General features: G+C 39.1%; 1 protein-coding gene across 1 annotated transcript in view; it reads left to right on the forward strand.

Annotated features, from left to right (window-relative positions):
• The first annotated feature begins 16,423 nt into the window (after positions 1-16,423).
• Positions 16,424-19,558, forward strand: part of SPOCK3 (SPARC (osteonectin), cwcv and kazal like domains proteoglycan 3) — a 170,320-nt gene continuing 167,185 nt past the window's right edge. Inside the window, 2 exon segments of the mRNA XM_032686576.1 lie at positions 16,424-16,474; positions 16,631-16,807. Of these exon segments, the coding sequence (XP_032542467.1) occupies positions 16,631-16,807 (177 nt within the window). The 5' untranslated portion in view covers positions 16,424-16,474.

The raw sequence follows: 19,558 nt of genomic DNA on the forward strand, positions 1-19,558 counted from the left end.
TGTGTCTTTTAAAGAAGACAACTTATGAAGTCCTTGCCTTACAAATGACTCTGTTATCTCAAGAAATGATATGCATGGCACTGTCTATGAAAGGAAAGACCACTCCTTCTTAATTGGATGGTAGAACTGGAATTCTTTCATCTTAAAATCAGAGTTTTTCAGAGGAAGGAAAAAGTAATCGAACCAATAGCAAAGAATAGAGAGAATGACAAAAGATGAAATTATGAGTAATCATTAAAAATAAAATAGTGTAACCTTCCTAAGTTTGCAAAGTATCTTTTTTCCTCTTTTTACAGTCCTGGTATGTCACACCTTAGTTGAGGGAGGAAGAAACTACTGAAGGCCAAGTCTTTGGGTTCTGAAAATGATCTTACAGAGAGGGTAATGGAAAGAAGGCCAAACGATCTTGTGGTGGATGAGTACTTCTGAAGATTTACAGCTTTTTAGTTCTGCTAGGTCACATCTGGAACCCTCAGTTAAACCATAAGTCTTGATTAATGGAAAGTCTTGATGATCTGGTACTTTGGCACAAACATAGCTTAATATTTCTTCAAAAGTCTTAAATTCACCTACTTTTGCTTAAAGAAAGCTGTCTGAGAGAAGGTCTTACTGCTCACAAATGATTACGCCCTTCACAGTTTTGTTGTTGTTCATTTGCAATGAGTGTTCATAAAGCTAAATCAATGAAGACTGCATTAGGTGGGACTCTGAAGGGATTAAGGGAACAGAGAGAAGTATGTATAGCACAGCTTATCTGGGAGACAAAAAGCAGCTTAGTAGGGCTGATGTACTTTTTCCACTCTCCAGAAGTTGCTTGAGACCAATAGCTGAGGACAGAAGTTCAACAAGAGGCCAACATTTTGCTGTGCCTCAGTGGAAAAAACCCAGGTCCACTCAATCTGATTGCATTACAAGTGGCTTTCAACAAGGTAAGCTGAGTCTGCTATGGACTGTTTCCAGCAGCTGTATTGTGTTCTGGGAGGATGGGGCTTGTTATTTAAGTGCTTAATACTGCATCAAGAATATGCAGAAGCTAAATTTAGCACTGCCAATTTGAATTCTTGGGTTTGGCTTGTTTGATGTGTTTTACTGGCAAGAAACAAAAACATATAGGGTTAAAAATATGTACCTTAAAAATAATATTGTGTGTTTAGGATCAGAGTCTATTTTATAAACAATTTAATGGACCTTCTTGAAAATGTTATATACATCTCCAAAGGCAAAATTTAGAATACTTTCTGCAGCAAAAATAAATTGCAGACTTGTAGAATGTTTTGCATTTTGTGATTGCTTTGAAGAAAAAACTGTTCTGTGAGGACTATTCAAACTTTTTAGATGTCTTATTATAATCTTAGGGGCTCTGTGAAGCATGCTATTCAGTCAAAGAATGGGGTGGCGGAGGGAGGATGTTGCCTCTTTTGGACCTATACTAGTGTCCAATGGCACTTGGGAGTAGTGTGGACTGATAATAAAGCCACTGAATAGCTGGAAGAGGTATGACTTCAGTGTAAGGAAGCTGATGGACAGGTAGATTCTTTCTGTCATTAAGATACCCTTTTAAAAGTCACCTACTCTTCCAGCAGCCCAGAGGACAGAGTAAAGTGCTAATGCAAGGAGAAAGAATAGCAAGTGCTTGAGACTGCCATTTCACCTTTAAGCAAAATCTATGTTATACTAACTGTTTTTGTGATAAAAGTCTACATAGTTTAAAAAAAAGAACACAAAACACGTATGCAGTACAACAGAACATAGTACATATAAATTTGCTATTAATTCTGTCAAAACTTATGCCCTTCAGCCAGGGAAAGACAAACAGGAATATGGAAAGATCCCCAAGGTTCTAAAAATTCTCCTTTTACAGTCACATCTATACTAAAGAATTCTGCCAGTAAACAGGTAACAACAGGATGTGCTAATCTAGACATTATATTTGATTTCTCTTCTGTCAGCAGATTTCTATGCCTCCCGTACCTTCACCTAGCTCACTGTGGGGTAGAAACACTTCACCTGAAGAACTCAGGGCACTCCAATCCAAGAAGCCATAGTTCCTTTCTTGTTATGATCATATTCCATATCATCTAGGTCTTTCCCCACAACCACATGGTCTCCCACGGCTGCTCTTTGCCCTCACTTTTCTCTCTGTGCAGCTAAAAGTATTCCCATCTCCATTTTAGAATCAACAGGCATGGTTCCTACAGCATTTCAGTCACTAAACCACTATGTGTTAGCTTGAAAATGAGAAACTTGAAAATAATGAAAACACACAGGTTCTATCAGACACTTGGCAACTAGTTCTGCACCCTGTGAACTGATGCTTCTAAATTTCCAAAACCCAGCTTGGCTGTATTATGATACCGATACAATATAATTAACTGTGTATGTGCAAATCTTTCAAACAGGGAGGAGAGCTTCTTTGAAAGTATAAAGGAAACATGCAAATCTGTACTGATACATTTCAGCACATAAGTAGTTTACAGCAGGGATGATAGTTATGCAGATGGAGACATTGAATCTTACAGAAAGCTGTTTCTAAACAACGTAGAAAACAAGAGCTAACATATCCCAAGATACCAGAACCGTGTTGATGGATAACTTCAACATGTCATTCCCTAATGCTGTTTGTGTGTACAAAGTATTTTTGTGAGTACAAGTGAATCACTAGGAGATCTGGCTGATAGTAGTACTGTTTCTATGATCTATATCTGTTGTTCCCCAATTCTGAAACATGACACTGTTTTTGTTTTTTTTTTAAAAAGTTAAATGGAAAGAATAAATATAAAGTGGAAAACAGAAAGTTGAAAGCAAGCTACTTCTTCAACAGCTAGACAGAAGGCTTTCATTTAGTGTCCTTGGCTGAGGGAGACTGAAAAGAATGCCTTAGAGTGCCAGGCATTCAACATATATTGTGATGCAGCTCTCACAGAGTCAAAAATGGGTAATCAGTGTAATTGTTCACTATAGCCAGCTCAAGTACACAGTAAATGATTTATAAAGCCCATTTTAAATTAGCATTCTGATGCAGTATGTCATTAGACACGAGTTAAAACATTTGAACATACCTGAGCACATTAACAATATCAGTCAAAGCTTATAGAAAGTACTCTTACTTAAATTTTGTATTTTAAAAAATTGAGTGTGAGCTTTCTGCTTAACCTTATACTCTATCTGAACTCAACACAGTTTTCTAAGTGGCAGAGCTAGCAAGTCTGGCTGAATGGCTTTGCTGCTTTGAAATATATTTCCGAGGTAGCTCAAGTGTAAACATTTCCACAGATGTGAAGGTTTTGTGGGTATTTTTGCAGCATTTGTGTTTGCTGCCTGAAAATGACATACTATCCTGTTGCACTTCTCACTACATCTCTGGGCTTGGCTATTTTCTCCAGGAAGCATTTCTGGTGATCGTGCTTGCTTTGCTATGTCAGAATTATGACCTGAATATAAATTTTTCTTTTGTATTCCTGAAAGTGGACTTGTGATTAACAATGAATTTGTTTTGCTTAAATCTTTTCCACAAATATTATCTGTAGGAAATAGTAGTAAAAAATGTTCAGTCATTTTGCACGAAATTGCCAACATTAATAGTAGCACCTGATTATATGACCCACATATTTTCTCAATTAACAAGAGGCGGCCTTCCTCTTGCCAAATAATCTGGTTTACTGCACACACGTACATAGATCTATTAATTTGTGACAGGCTTACACTTTGAAAAATTGTTACATTTCTTTGGTATCCACGGAACAATTGCAGATGTTTTTCAAGCACCTTAAGAGGAAGACAAGCTACTCATGTCACACTACTTTAATTCCAGCTTCTATTGTCTTCTAAGGAAGCACAGATTTGCAAGGAAGACTATGGGACTTGGAGCTGGCATCATGCTCTGTGACAGCACTACTTTGCTTGCTGCTGTGCTGTAGCAGGAAAATGACACGCTGAGGGGAAACACAACTGATTCTGAAGACAGATCTACACAACTGACTCCTATTGACATTAAAATGTTAGTCACTGTAAGAATCTTAAGGGTGCATGGCTCTTACTGATGTTCTTGCATAGCTTCTCAAAGAGCAGCAGTCCTGAAAGGCATATGCAATCACATTGGGGTGCTAGAAAAACTTAGGATAACTGTAAATGCATAAGTTCTAGTATCTCCAAGTAAAGTTTCCAGGATCAAGGAATTTTACAGGTGTTAATAGTTACGGTGTAAGGGACAAACAGAAACACATCCATTGTCAAATAATGTCCAATTTATCTAAATAAATAATTAATAAGGGAAATAAAATATTTTATTTTTAAAATAAGGAATGAAAAAAATTATTGCTAGGACGATGTGCAAGTAGAAGAATTGTAATAACTCATCTCTAAAAGCCATCTTGACTGATGTTCAATAAAGTAAATGTGATTCCCAGTCATCACTAGGGGGTGCTCCTCTCCTAAGTACATTAGGAAAAGGTACAAACTGTACATTCCTATAAACGAGTTTTCTTGGTGAGATGTTAACATGCACATGGTCTATTTAAAGAGTTTCCTATGTTTCTAAAAGTAAATTTTAAAAGGTAAGAATATTTTGATAACTAACCTTTTGTCACGTTCCTTGAAGTTGTGAATCTTTGACTAAATTGAATGTTAAAATTAGTTTGAGAAATTAGTATTGAGAAACTGGGATGTTTTATGTATTCTCCTTAATTTGAGTCAGTTAACGAAGATTATTATTGAATATCTTATTCCTTCTTGGAATTCACAGATACTCTCATAAGACTATCATGTTCTTAATTTTCATTGTCAGTTTGTAATCATTAACATTAATTAATACTTCCCTATTTATTATCCATATACTTTCAAAGAAATTTATAATTTAATACTCTTTGACTTAAAGGAACAAAAGATAAAAGCTTTCCAAATGTTCAGAGTATGTAAATTAACTGTTATTATTCTTCTGACCTTTAACCCAAATGTGTTTTTAATTCCCTGTGAGTGCATTGGCACTGTATGAAGTACAAAACAACTTCATTTCCAGCTGCATAAAGCAGTTTGCAAGTGAGTATATCTGAATAGAAAATGAGAAATTAAAAAGAAGGGAAATAGCTGCCATTCAAAAAATAAAAAATATATAAAACAGGAGAGTAGTGGTACTATATAACATGACTTGTATTATAAATCAAACCTCATAGATTTAAGCATTTAGCTTTCAGTTTCATTTTACTGTAACCTTCTAAAAAACATTGCTCCAAAATATAATAAAGCATTAGAACAAGGGGCATTTTAATTAATATGTACCTATGCTTTTTCATAATTGGAAATCATGTTGAACAAGTTATGGAAAGGACTATTACATTTTGAATACAAAGTTTATTTTTAAAAGAAAAGCATTAATTGCATGCTTTATAGTTGCATGGCTTTTTATATTATCTGTGTACATGGCCTGGGATCAGGAATAATCAGATTCAGACATAATTTTAAGTCTAATGATTATACAGACTTCTGGCATACATAATGTGACTTGCTATATATCAAGCAATACAGTCTATTCATTTAATGTGCTATGTGAAAAAATATAATTTGCTTCTGTTGTTCTAATTCTATGCTTCACTTTAAGAACAATTTCTGAGAGAAGGTATCAAGAGGAAGGTTTTATATGCACAAGTTCTATGATACTGTCTAAAAATGTCTGTTTCATGTCTATCAAAATATTACCTATCACCATAGCTTCTGTTTTGGTCTGAGAACTATGGTCTATCAAAAAATCTTGGAGCTAATTTGCATACTACTGATATAGTTACAAGTTGATGTCAAATATCAGAAAGCTCCATGTCATTCACTCATCACTGGTTTTCAAGCTTCTCTTGGTGAATGATTCCCTCCCTCTTCCAGGGGTACTTTAGGTGAAAATGTAATTGCTTATTGTGAGTCTCTCTCAAAAAGAAATGATTAAGTCAGCCCAGCATTATGGCTCTGATATGTGGTCACCAATATAAAAAGTTACAAAGTGATGAATAATGTGGACATTCCTCTGCCTTGATTAAAAGGAGGTTTTCTGTCATATGGCTAAAACTGTTCCTGTTCTGTAACTCTGAATCTCTGAGAGAGATCCTGTTATTAGGAACAGGTGATTCTTTATTAGAGTTCTGATAAAAATGAGGCTGGATGCTATGTAGTGTTTTAGAAAAACTTGGACATTGATTTCTTAAAATTTATCTGAATTTTTATCCTTTAATGAATGTAATGTCTGTATGAACATAATGAATGTAATGAATGTAATGTTGATAGTTTGGGATTTGGATTCTCAAAGATGCTGGTAAATAGCAGCTCCTATGTTCTTGACTCTCCCTTTTGCTATTGAGTCTATCAATCAGAGATACATGAAAACTAAATTCCTATATGGAGTCCAGAACTGAATTTGTACCAAAAAAGTAAAAAATCCTGAAAGGATTCCATATTTTCATATTTAAAAATTGGACAGAAATGTGCAGAGCCTTTTCTGAGCTATATCCTAAAATTCTACCTTATTTTTTCAAGATTTATGACACATTTAACTTACTGTTAAAATCTAAGGAAAGTTTATATGATTACAGCACATTCATTAAAAAAAAAAAAAAAAGAATTTCAGAGACCTAGACTTCATTTTAAAGTTATTTGTAAAGAAATTGTACATAATTGTGTAGCCTCCTCTCCCTTTTAAATGAACCGGTAACAAAGTAAGATATACAGCATGTGTAATAATGCCTACAGGCCCCAAACAAATTAATATAATGGGCACAAAGGTATACTCTTGTCAAATTATGTATTTGATTAGAAATGGACCTGGCTTCAACAGAAAATGGGGTTTTGAAGAAGATAAATAAACCAGTAAAGTAAACTGATGTAATTCTGAAATGTCTTACACAAGGATAGAAACAGAGCAAAAGAATAGATGTGGTTTGTGATTTAACTGTGGAAGTGACCAAGTGTACAAGTTTCGAGCTGGCTTCCCGCCAAGTCCCCCCGAAACTCGACAACAAGGACCCACCTCCAAGAGAGGGAAAAAGGGAAAAAAAAAAAACAACCAAGCAGCCAAAGCTATAGCTCGATGGAAGGCCTAGAGTGAAACCACCACACCAAGATTCCTCTTCTGTTGTAATACAAATTCCTTTAATGCTTACACTTTGCTTCAAAATGTAACATGATAAGTAAGCAAAGCTTGACCTTCATAGCAAAATTCTTTTGAATATGCGCAGTCCCCCAGATTTACATCAAATTGGGTGGGAGTGTTGATCTGCTGGAGGGTTGGAAGGCTCTACAAAGGGATCTGGATAGGCTGGATCAATGAGCTGAGGCCAGTTTTGAGGCTCAACAAGGCCAAGTGAGGGGTTCTGCACCTGGGTTACAATAACACCAGTACTACTGGTTTGAGGAAGAGCAGCTGGAAAGCGGCTCAGTGGAAAATGACCTGTGAGTGCTGATTGACAGCCATCTGAACTTGAACCAGCAGTGTGCCTAGGTGGCCAAGAAGGCCAGTGGCATCCTGGGTTGTATCAGAGCATCAGATTGTATCAGCAGGACCAGGGCGGTGATCATCCTCCCTGTACTTGGCACTGGTGAGGCCTCACCTCCAATCCTGTGCTGTTTTGGGTCCCTTACAACAGGAAAGACAATGAGGTGCTGGAGCATGTCCAGAGCAGGGCAACGAAGCTGGGGAAAGGTCTGGAGTGCAAGTCCTATGAGGAGCTGCTGAGGGAGTTGGAGTTGGGGAGAAAAGGAGGATCTGGGCAGACCTTATCATTCTCTACAACTACCTGAAAGAACGGTGTGAGATGAGATGGGGGTCAGTCTCTTCTCCCAAATTACAAGGAAAAGTACAAGATGAAACAGCCTCAAGCTGCATCAGGAGAGGTTTAGATTGGATATTAGGAAAAACTTCTACAGTTTCCAACAAATGGTTAATAAGCACTGGAACAGGCTGCCCAGGAAAGGGGTTGAGTCACCATCGCTGAAGTTATTTAAAAGATGTGTAGATGTGGCACTTAGGGCCATGGTTTGGGGTGGGATTGGCAGTGCTCAGTTAATGGCTGGACGTGATCTTGAATGTCTTCTCTAACCTAAAAAATTCTATGATTCTATAGTAAAGAGTTATTTCAGGTGGATGATGCATGGTGGGTTCAATGAAACTCTAAAAATAACAGTACTGTCACTAACTAGTTATATAGGTTAATTAATCAGCCTAAAGCTAGTCAACAAAGTATTGCAAGTAAACCTGTCACCACTACAAAATACAGGATACTTGTGTGGGAAAGCCTTTGTCCAGCTGCTGACAGAAGAAAGGGGCAAGATGGTTCTATTTTGATCAGCTTAGCTTTTGCTTTCATGAAGACTTTAGTTCCTTTTTAAGGTGGAAATACTTCCATATTTCAGAAACATGAGATTACACCAAATTTGTAGCTACCTATCTTTGATCTCCAAAAACATATGCCTAGTTTCTATTTCTCATGGAAAACATTTTTATAAAAGACAGCTGTCTTCATAAATGACAACTTATTATGAACATTTTTACACATTATTAGAATTAATATAAAATCCTCTGTAACAGTCACAATCTCAATGAATACATTAGAAGTGTGTCATAATCTGTGCTCTATTCAGAAGATAAAGCTTGATAGGATAGCAGTGTCCAATATAGAATAACCAAATAAGTTATATTGTATCCAGTGCTTTGGATATCATGCATAAAACATTTTACAGGAAAGCATTCATTTCTCAATAAATGAGATACAAAAAAGCCTAAAATATGAACTAATATAAAGCAGAATGTTTCTATATTTTATAAATTGGATTAAAAATTGTTTTAAGTATTTGAGTAAACCTTGCAATTTTGATAAGTGTTTTGATAAAACAGAAAAAAACTAAACGCAGTTTTGCACAAAAAAAAAAAAAAAAGAAAAGCAGAGCCATGTAAAATGTTAAAAAAACATGAAAAATGTCTCAAGGTTAGAAATTTGTCATTAAATAATTTTCTTACTTGCTACATTATGTATAGGCTAGAGCTATTGTTAAGAGAGACATTCAAGAATTTCAAGAACCCTGTCTTCAAAATAAGATGTAAGAGCAGACAATGGCTTGTGGTCAGGGAGAGTAAATATTAGGAAGGAGATTAATTAGCATGCCAAAAGAACTCTACTAAGATGAGGAGGCTACAATGGGGCTGAAAATCTCCAGCTGTGCAGAACTCTCAGAAAGGAGGAAAAAAGTGGTAAATGAAGAATCAAAAAGGGACCCCTACCTGTTTAATCATCCACAATGATTAGAATAATTAATGTTTTTTCAAACTGGATGTTGCAGAGACTTTTCTTAAAAGTCAGGAAAAACAGGAGACAAAATGTTTCAGAGACAAAATGAAAAAAAAACCAAAATTCTGCTGACAAGTAATATGCTTTTTTTTCATGTTGTTTTCATTCTTATTTGAAATAATGAAAATATAACAGTTTTATTACATACTTCAACTTTTAGTTTTGTCTGCACTAGAAATACTTGGTCAGGTAAGTTAAACAAGTGGATTTGCAAAATTATTCTTATATCTTATTTCAGGCCTGAAAATCCATAATGAAATAAGGTCATCCAAACCAAATATACTTTTCACATCATACTATCACCCACACTACCTTTGTCTGAGCATAACTCAAATCGTATGTCTGTATTTCTGACCCATATATTTGAGCAAACAGGAAACTTTCAATGGGTAAAAATAGCAGAAGTACCTCATTCTCTTTGTTTATTCCTATTTCTCATTTTTGCCTGAGAATGAAAAACGTATGTGGAAGATCTTTAGTCACATACTTCAGAAAACATAAACTATAGGGGTTATGAATTAGAAAACTGCTGACCTACTCCTCAAACTTCTAGTATATCTAATTATAGAAAATTGTGAAGTAAACAGTTTTTCTCCCCTTGGGATCAGAAGGAACAAAATCACAGATCTGAACAAAACCATCATATAGCTTGTAATATATACACTACTAATGATATAGTTCATTAAAGCCAAAATTCTTAATTTCCAAAGCATATCTAGAATGATAAGTAACAACAGAATCAGGGACATATAGTGATATTTGAGTCCACTCTGCTGATACGGGAACCTGAACTCAAGAATGTTCCTATATTATTAATAAGAAAGAAATTTAGAGAATTCAAAGCTCACAACCTACCTGACTTCTGAACTGCTTCTATTGAGATTTTATGGTATGAGATGATTAAAAAGCTCACCGTCCAACACACAAAACTCAGCTAGATGCCCAAAGTTTTTTGGTGCTTAAATAAAGCCAAGTCTGAAATTCCAGCCACAGCTCTTGAAGATGAATACTTCTGTATAAGACACATATCAAACAGCTAGAGATGCTTAAATTAGGAAGGTGTTTTTTCAAGGAGATTGTGAATAACACATGAAGGTCTTAACAGGCATTGTTTCAAGTGGTCCATCTATCTTACAGTGCTATGACTGTTTTGTTCACAGAAAATCTACTGCATAAAATGTTTGCTTTGAAAGGTGTGTCTGGGACTAGGGCATAGAGAGATGTTCGCCTTTCTCTGGAAATTGTGCTGTGTGCCAGATGAAACTCCCATATAGGAAAAGATTCAGATTTTTTATGGAACTACTGAGAACAGGCAAATGAGAAGACTTTTCAATTTATAATGAATAAGCTTCCTCTAAAAGAACTGCCATGTAGACATAGAAGATTCTCCTTGGCATCAAGACACTGCTTATTGTGTTCTAAATTTTAATGTACAGTTAAAAATTGTTCACTGGACACGAAAAGAGTTTTTAATTTTTGAACATCAAGAAATACAAAATTTCATTGCTTGCTTTCCTAGAGACATAGACTTAACTTTGATAATGACAACTTAAAACATTCAGTAGTCAAAGTGAAAAATTAAGATTTCTTATCTAAACAAGGTATTTTTCTTGAATAGGCTTGGTCAAGTATGAGTTGCTGAGGTTGGTTGGGGAAATTTCTGCAGTTTGTATTATATAAAAAGACAGATCCTTCTGTGTTTAACATCTTTGGATGAAGAAACCCCATGAAATTCTCCTATTTTTGAAGGCCTGAGTTCCAGGATTGATCTACGTGAACACCTGTTGTATCTGCTGTGAATTTTGGGGCTATATAGAATGTCAGAAAGAGTAGATGAGATGTCAGGCAGAGATGTTGCACCATTAAGATGTTTTCTGTTTCAGTCGTAAGCTTCTGAGGAGGACTTTGCTTTGACCTGTCTTGAGATGATCTTCTGCCCCTGATGTTAGACAGGTCCATACATCAATGCCTTATTCTGAAGGCTGTCAATAAGAACAGATGGATGAGTGCTTAATGCTCACCATCTCAGCTCCCATGCTTTCTGGATCTTTGTGGTTTCCAGCTTTTTGACATTACTTGTGTTAGCAGAGACCCACAGGTGTTTAGCAAGCTAATCATATTCATGAAGAATGAGAAATATGGGCACTTTGGAGCATTTACCCTACAGGAAAAATATTAAGGATTAAATTGCAGCAACAGCGAAAGAATAGGGAAAGACAGAGAAAACCAAATATACTAAAACTTGAGGTCTGCAGTGGCCTGAGGTAGAAGATGAAAGTCAAAGAAGAGTGAGAGATGAATACTTCAAAGCAGTTCAAGACACAAGTAGCAAAAGTTAAGGGGAAGCTAAGATGCAGCTAACAAAAGACATCAAGGTTAATAAGAGATCATTGCAAACGCAGTATGTATTAGTGTAAAGAAGGTAAAAGAAAAGGAATTGTCCTACCGTGGAGGAAGAATGTACTAAGAAGAGAAATGGAAGAAGCAATACTTTTAAAACCTATGTACCAATCATTAATGGCATATAGGTGGTTAGCTCAGTTATCACAGCAATGACAAGAAAAAAGAAAGTGCTTAGATAAGACTTTGTCTGTAATGACTCTATTTTGTAAATTTTGTAAAAATTTGATTGTTGTAATCATCCTATGAACTCTGCCCCTGAATATTCACAGAATTGTTTGAAAGGATCTCAGAATTGTTAGCCATTGCTTTTGAGAAACTGTACAGAACAAGTGGCTACCAGATGACTGTAAAAAAAAAAAGCAAATGAAAATGTCTCTTTTAAAAAGGGGCCTTCAAAAAAGTGTGTTGAAAAAGGATCAGAAAATGAAACTCGTTTTGTTCTACTCTCAATTTCTAGAAAACACAGTGACAGGGAATTCAGCACACTATGTCTAAGTATCTGGAAGGTACCAAAAAGATGCAATTCCTATCAAGCCAAAATCCTTTGTGTTGATGAAGTAATTCTTCTGCTCTGTTCAGTGGTATTCTAGTGTTCTACACATTGACAGCAAAAAACCATGTAGCAAGATTTGAAAGATTCAATGGGATAATAAGAGATCTCAAAACCATGGTATAAGATTAAAAGACCAAGGTAATATGGTAATAAACAAATCACAGGAAGGAGATATAGAGTGGGATTACAAGTTTCCAATATAGAAAAAACTGCAGAATGGAGGAAGATAGTAATTTGTTCTTCATGCTTTTGGTGAATAGGATTCACCATAAATTACAAGCTTAAATTGCAGCAAGATTAGCTTTTTTCAGGTATTGGAAACCTCTTCTGAGGTTAGACTAGCTAAACTCGCTGACATAGATTAGTGTGGAATTTCTGCCACTGACAGACCCCACCAACGGTGACTCTGTGGTCTAAAAATAGATTTAGATCGACAAGTGCCAGCAGTGACAAGGTATATCTGGTTTTGCTTGTGGGCAATGGGATATCTAGATGTTCCTATGGGATTCCCTTCAACATAAATTTTTAAAACTATTTTAACTGCAAGGACTGTGTTATTATATTTGAATAAACTTAACTCCATGCTTTAATGCCTTAAGTGAACACATTCTTCATTTGCAGGAGGTGAGTAAAGCACTTTTGCAGACACAACGTTCAGGGAATAAATTTCTTTCTATTTCCTAGTAATTTCTCAGCATGTTTCTTCTGTTTCATCATTAACCTATACATACAAACTTTTCTTTCAATATATCTCTTGGTGCTTATTTTACATAATTCCAACACCTTTTCATATAACATACAGATGTGTACACAAAATACATATCTAAATGTATACTGCCTCTTTTTTCATCTCTCCATCCTTTTCCTTGTGCAACATCCATATTGCCTACACCAATCTTGTAACCTACAAGTATATTACCAGCTACATCATCTTCCTTGCTACCTCCCTGTAGGATCCATCAGCCAGTCAGAGGTAAAGCAATGTGAATATTTATGATTCTAAATTATTAAGTCCTAATATTTGAAATTTTTATATTACTAAAAACTAAAAAAAAAAAAAAAAAAAGATAATATTTTAAAATCAAGAAGAAAGACATTTTTATTAATAACAGCAGTGCTTCCTGACTGGACAGTGATGAAAAGAGCTATGAGGCAGTTTCTAAACTCTAAGTTTAAAATTATGTACCTGTTACCATTAGTATTATTCTCTTATCACTGTTGCACTAACTGATTCCCTGTCACATCTTAAAGATGCTACTGTAAGGCACATAAGGATGTAAGAATACAGATATATTTTCTGTGAGAAATGTATGTATTTAAAGTAAAGGAAAGAATATTTCTCAAGATATACATGTCTAATCTTTGAAGAGAAGTGAAATTATCAGGGAAAAAAAGAATACTTCTTAGTTTTGTATCTTCAAAATGCCATTTCAATCAAGTATCATTTTTTGTGTGCTTGAATAAATGGAATTACCAACTTGTGTAAAGTCCTTGATCAGAATGAGGCTCTTAAACCAATTATGTGGAGATCAGAGTGCTTAAAATTATAAGGAATACATTTAGAATTATTAAAGGCTTCAAATAGCTTGGTTCAGGCAAAATTACATATAATTGATCATTAGTATATGTTGTCAGTGGAAACTGCAGTCATAGGTGTTGAAGATCACTTTTTAGACAAATTGCAGTGAAACTTTTGTAAAACCCAAACCACAGCAGAGCATCCTTTTCTAAGGATTTTTACTGAATGCAAATCCTAGCCACTTCTATTCCTCTTCTAAGTATGGAAAGATGCATCATGAGTTAAAAGTACTAACTAATATTATCTGGATGAAAATGTCAAACACAGATGAAGCAAAACCAAAATAAATTACCTTGATTGCTGGGTAAGTGAAAACACAAATTCAGGATTGGGATTCTGTTAAAAAAGCTTAAATAAGTAATTCTTAAAAAAAGTAAATTATTAGCTTTATAGAGAAATTTCTTCTTTGCCAAAGGCCAATGCAATTTGCAAAAAATTAAGACTGACAAATACAAACTGGATTGTCAGAGAATGATTGTATAAAGGACTGACTCTATAACCCACTCTGAGAATAACATGACTGTTTTATTGATTCTTATTTAGCCTCTGTACAGTTCCTCTATCCCTTTGCTTTGTATTTTATGATTCTTTTATTACAGAATATAATATCATTCTGGATAGGTAGCATTTTCAGAGATAGGCACATAAATTCTAATCTGGCAATCATCCTCTGTATCTGTCAGACTGGTGACAGGATTTTCATTGATTTTAGTGATACAGGTTTAGAAAAAAAATGGCATGTATTATGTACTGTATGATGCAGATTAGTGGATTTAATTAATCCTTTACTACATGTGTGTAGTTACAGTTTACGACCAAAATCAAAACTTTCTGCAATCAGTCACAGTCTCATAATCACATCTCTTTTTGCATGAAGTGTCATTTTTCTGCTTATTGGATCTGAGAATCTCTTGATGGACTTTTCCTTAGTTCCTAGTCTGAAAGTAAATAACTTTTTTTACCACAGAAAACACTTTCAGCTACTACACTAGGAGTGTTCTCTTAACATACTTGGCAACCTCGTGGTGGGTTAGTTTTGGCTAACAGCCAAATGTTCACCCGTATGCTCACAGCTCTTTCCCTTGTAAGACAAGTATAGGAAGAACTGGAATGAGAAAGCTCATGGGTTAACATGAAAGCAGGAATACTGTTTACCAATTACTGTTGCTGACAAAACAAACTTGACTGGGAGGTTAATTTCTTGCCAATTAAAATAAAAGTGTAATGGCTAATTTGAGTAATGGGAAACAAGATGCACGTTAAAACAACTTTTCTCCCCCATTTCCCCAGGCTCAAGCTCATTCCACACTCTTCTTCCTGACCAGCACAGGGGGAATTGAGGGAGCGTACAGTCAGTATGTAACAGTTTCTGCTCACTGCTCACTCCTTCTCACACGTTTACTCTGCTCAGGCATGGCTTTTCCACGGGCTGCAGTCCTTCATGAAAACGTGCTCTGGTGTGGGCTTGCCACAGTTCCTTTGGGTCTCTCCATTTGCCCTGGCACGGGTCTTCCATGGTCTGCAGTGCTCTTGCCATGGAGAGCACCACCTCCTCTCTCTCTGACCTTGGTGTTCCCTGGTTTTTCTTACCTTTTCTGTTCCCACCTTCTCTCTCCACACAGCATTTCCTGCCCTTTCTAAGCTATGCTTTCACAGAGGCACCACTAGCGCTGCTGAAGGGCTTAGCTGTGGCCGGCAGTGTCTCCACTGTGGAGCCGGCAGGAATCAGCTGTTCCCAAGCCGGGGGAGCCCCACACCTCTTCCCACCCTTCAGTCCCTGTCCCGCTCCCTCTACCGAAACCTTGCAACGAGCAGCTAATACAAACCTAAAAAGCAGAGTGTTACTCAAGTCTAGGGAACAAAGCTAACGTTACAAAATTAGATGAATTAGGTCAACAGGATAGCAGATGGAACTCAAAATTAAATATGGAGTCAGCTATGCTGAAAAGGTAATTGAACTATTTATGCACCTTGCTCATTCCTAAATTAAATTTAATTCGGGAAAGCAACCAGATGCCAGTGAAGGCTTTCAGTTAACATATAGCTGCTGTTTAAAAGACAGAAGCCAGAAAGAGAGCAGAGTACACGACCCATACAAAATGGGTAACACGGGCAGGCGGCACCGCATGTACCCCCAGCAGCGCTCAGAGACGACCTGCGAGCTTGCGTCTCTACTTGCCCCGAAGGCGCGGGAAGTTCTGTCTTAACGTGACTGCGAGTTTTGAAAGATCATGTCCATCTAAGGATTGGCGCAGACCCAACTCGGGGTACGAGGTGCCAACGCAGCTGTACAGAAGTGCCGGCGGCTTCCACCCCCACCCGGAGATGGTCAGGAGGGGCCAGGAGGGGCGCAGCAAGGCTCGGACCCCGCCTCGGCTCCCGGCTGCCCGGAACGCTCCGCTCCGCTCCGGACGGGGCTCGGCGGGGGCGCGCCCGTCCCGGTGCGGCGGCGGCGCGCGGGGCAGGGGCGGGGCGAGGGGCGGGCGGCGCGCGCGGCGCGCGAGCAGGAGCGGGGCGGCCGAGCGGCCGCAGACGGTGGCGCGTGCGGGGAGGGAGCGGGAGAGCGCGCGGGGCCGCCTTTCCGGCCGCGGCGAGGAGCGCGGGTGCGGGGCGCGCAGCAAGGTGACGGGCCGGGCAGCCTCCCCTCCATCCACTCCCATCCCCTCCCCGCCCTCAGGTGGGCCAGGGGGCCTGCGGCGGGCGGCTGTCCGGGCAGCTCCCGGCTGGGGCTCGGCTCCCCAGTGGGTAACCCCCGTGCCCGTGTCTCCTCTCGCCCAGATGCTCTCGGCGGCAGCCTTGGTGTGCGTGTGTGCGGCAGCCTGGTGCAGCCCGGCGGCGGCGGCGGCGGCGGCCGGGGGCAGACCGGACAGCGGCAATTTTCTGGACGATAAACAATGGCTCACGACCATCTCCCAGTACGACAAGGAGGTCGGGCAGTGGAACAAATTCCGAGACGTAAGTTGAGCCCTTCCACCCTGCCAGCCGGCTGCCGCGCCCGGCCCGCTCCCGCTGGTTCCGTTCGGGGAGGGCATCTCTTGGGCAGCGGGGGCTGGGGTGCAGCCTCAACTTGCCCCGTTCTCCCCGAGTCTTAATTCTTATTTTAATTCCCGGCGGCGGCTCGGCAGGGAGGAGGGAGGTCCCGGCGGGCAGTTCCCGGTGCGCTGCCGCCGCTGAGCGTCGCGGACCGCGCGGTGTGCCCCGGGCCGTGCGGGGCGCGCAGCCCGCACCTCCGGGCCCATTGGGTCGGGCCGCGGGAGCACCTTTCCGCCCTGCGGGTCACCAGGTGGCGGAGGGGGAGCCGCGTTTGTCCTCTCTCCTCCCCGTTTCCCGCCCCGCTGCGGGAGCGGCGGGGGCTGCGGAGAGGGCTGCGGTGGGGGCGCCGGGCCGGGCCGGGGGCAGGGGCTCTCCCCGCCGCCACTCCGCCAGTGCCGCCCGGGGCAGAGTCCCCTTCTCTCTCTCCCCGGGCACCTGGAGCGGGCGCCGGGCGGCACTGCCGCGTCTCCGCGCTGCTGTCAAAGTATCGGCAGGGCGGGCGGGGGAGAAGGGACAGCGCTCACAGCCGGGGGTGTGCGGGGAGCGCGGCCCGTGTCCGAGAGGTGCGGGCGTCAGGCGGGGAGAGTGTACGCGGAGCGTCCGGAGCGCCTTCCTCGGAGCCCCTGAACACCAGCCCCAGCCTGACCCGAATCCCATCAGTTACGAAACCTGCCGCTCTAAGGTGGCTCTGTCCTCCAGCGTGCTTCGACTGTGCTTCTAGTCCGGTCTCTGTTTGCTGCAAGTTCAGTGAAAGACAGTCAATTTTCACAATTCTTTAAGTGGAAAAGATTTTCCTTTGATCATCCAGTATCCTGCATCCTTTGGTGTCGCTTTTAAAAATTTGAATTCCAACCTTGCAAAATAATTTTCAGTTTTATTTACTGTTTTGCCTACTGAATTTCTTTGATATGGAGTAAAACCTTGATTTGGTTTGCAGCTTAAAAGGCAACAGGTTTCTCCTTGTGCTGCAGCTTGCTCTTGACTGTGATTTGCAGTAGTGAACCGAAGTAAATCTCTCCAAGAAGTCTCTTATTTTCTGAGACCTGGAGTGACTTGTGATGCATTAATTTTCTAGTTTTATGTCTGTGTTGTATGTCGGATGCAAAGTTGGCTGTTTATGTTAAGCAACTAGGAAGGAAGAGCTTCTGTTAGCATTGTGGGAGAACTAATTTTCCTAATAGTTTTTATTAAACAGCATAATTTTAGTGTCAGATATTTTTGGTTCCCTTGAATATCTTAAAAGAACTTATGTTCATGTGAAAAATAGCTGTTTAGTGTGCTGTGAATTGGTACCTGTGATTTTGGAAAAAAACCCCAAACCAACATGCAGGGCTATATAAATGTTTTAGGATTAAAGGCTACTGCTAGAAAGCTCCAAACTAAGTGCATCAGTTATGTTTTATAGTCGGGCAAAGTCATTTATGTAAGGACTACCCTGCAAGGCTGAGGAAGCTAAGTGCTCTCTAATGCCTGTCTCCTGGGTGCCTGCTGACATGTACTGTAATATTGGATATTAGCCAGATAATTTATTCTGTGACAAGTAGGTGTCCTCAAGGGTTTTAAGAGTGACTGCTTTGAGGAAGTACTGCATACTGATTCTTCTGAGGTGATTTACAAATATGCTGGCTTATTTATTTTTACACTGTTTAAGTTTTATAAGGCTGGTACTTCAGTGATGAATATGCTTTTATTTTTTGTGCAGAATGTTTATGTCCTATTCACTGGTACTTGTTTATGTACCTATTCATTGGTACTTGATCTGGAATATTTATGGATGGTCCTGGTACTTCACTGTAATTTGTTGGTTTTGAGTTTGTGATTAGCAAATTAGTGATTCAAATGTAGTCTTCTGTTAAGGAACAGGACAACAGCATTTTAAACATATGTAGGGGTAACTGTCTTGAAGAGTTAAAATCAAAATAAAGGTGTGCAAGGCCTGTGTTTGTAATTTAATTCTCTGATCAGAGTAGGGTATTTTTTGCGGTCTTTAAATACCCTACAGATGTAAGGGTAAGATGGAATTCTGGTGTGAAAAGAAGTATTTAAAGGCTTAACTTAAGACTTAACTGACAGGACTGATTAATGTGAAAGATAATGACCCTGACTTCTGGCTCATTGGCTCAGTTTCTTAAGAGTTTTAGATCACAGTGAGAAAGAACACAGTTATTCAGAATGAGAGCCCTCACAGAACCGAATAAACCAGCATGTGATGTTTTATTTATAAAAACCCAAAAACCAAGCCAAACCTCAAACCTAGCTCTCTTAACAATCGTCTAAAATGTCAGTTTTGTCAATGTGTTATTAACGTGAGAATATTAGCTAAGATCTTTTCAGTACTTTTTATAGGCAGAACTGTAACTGACTCTTCAATTCTCTTTAAAGGTCTTGATCATTCTGAAAATCTGTTGAAAATAATGAAATGGGTCTAGGCAAGAACTGTGCCTTAACGTGTAACAGTGGGAATGTTAGAGACTACTTCCTCACATCTTTTTCCTGTGCAAAAATCGAGAATGATCTAATTTTTAAATATGAGACTTTCCATCTTAAAGATGGAGGGAGGAAAGTGTATTCTTGATATGTCAAATATCAACTCCCTGAAGATATATGTACAAGTCAAACATTTGGAGTTGTATATGTGCAAGCGTATGTTTACTTTTTGCCAGAAGTAGCTGG

Source organism: Chiroxiphia lanceolata, chromosome 4, assembly GCF_009829145.1.
Source record: "Chiroxiphia lanceolata isolate bChiLan1 chromosome 4, bChiLan1.pri, whole genome shotgun sequence".
In the NCBI taxonomy this organism is placed as follows: Eukaryota; Metazoa; Chordata; class Aves; order Passeriformes; family Pipridae; genus Chiroxiphia; species Chiroxiphia lanceolata.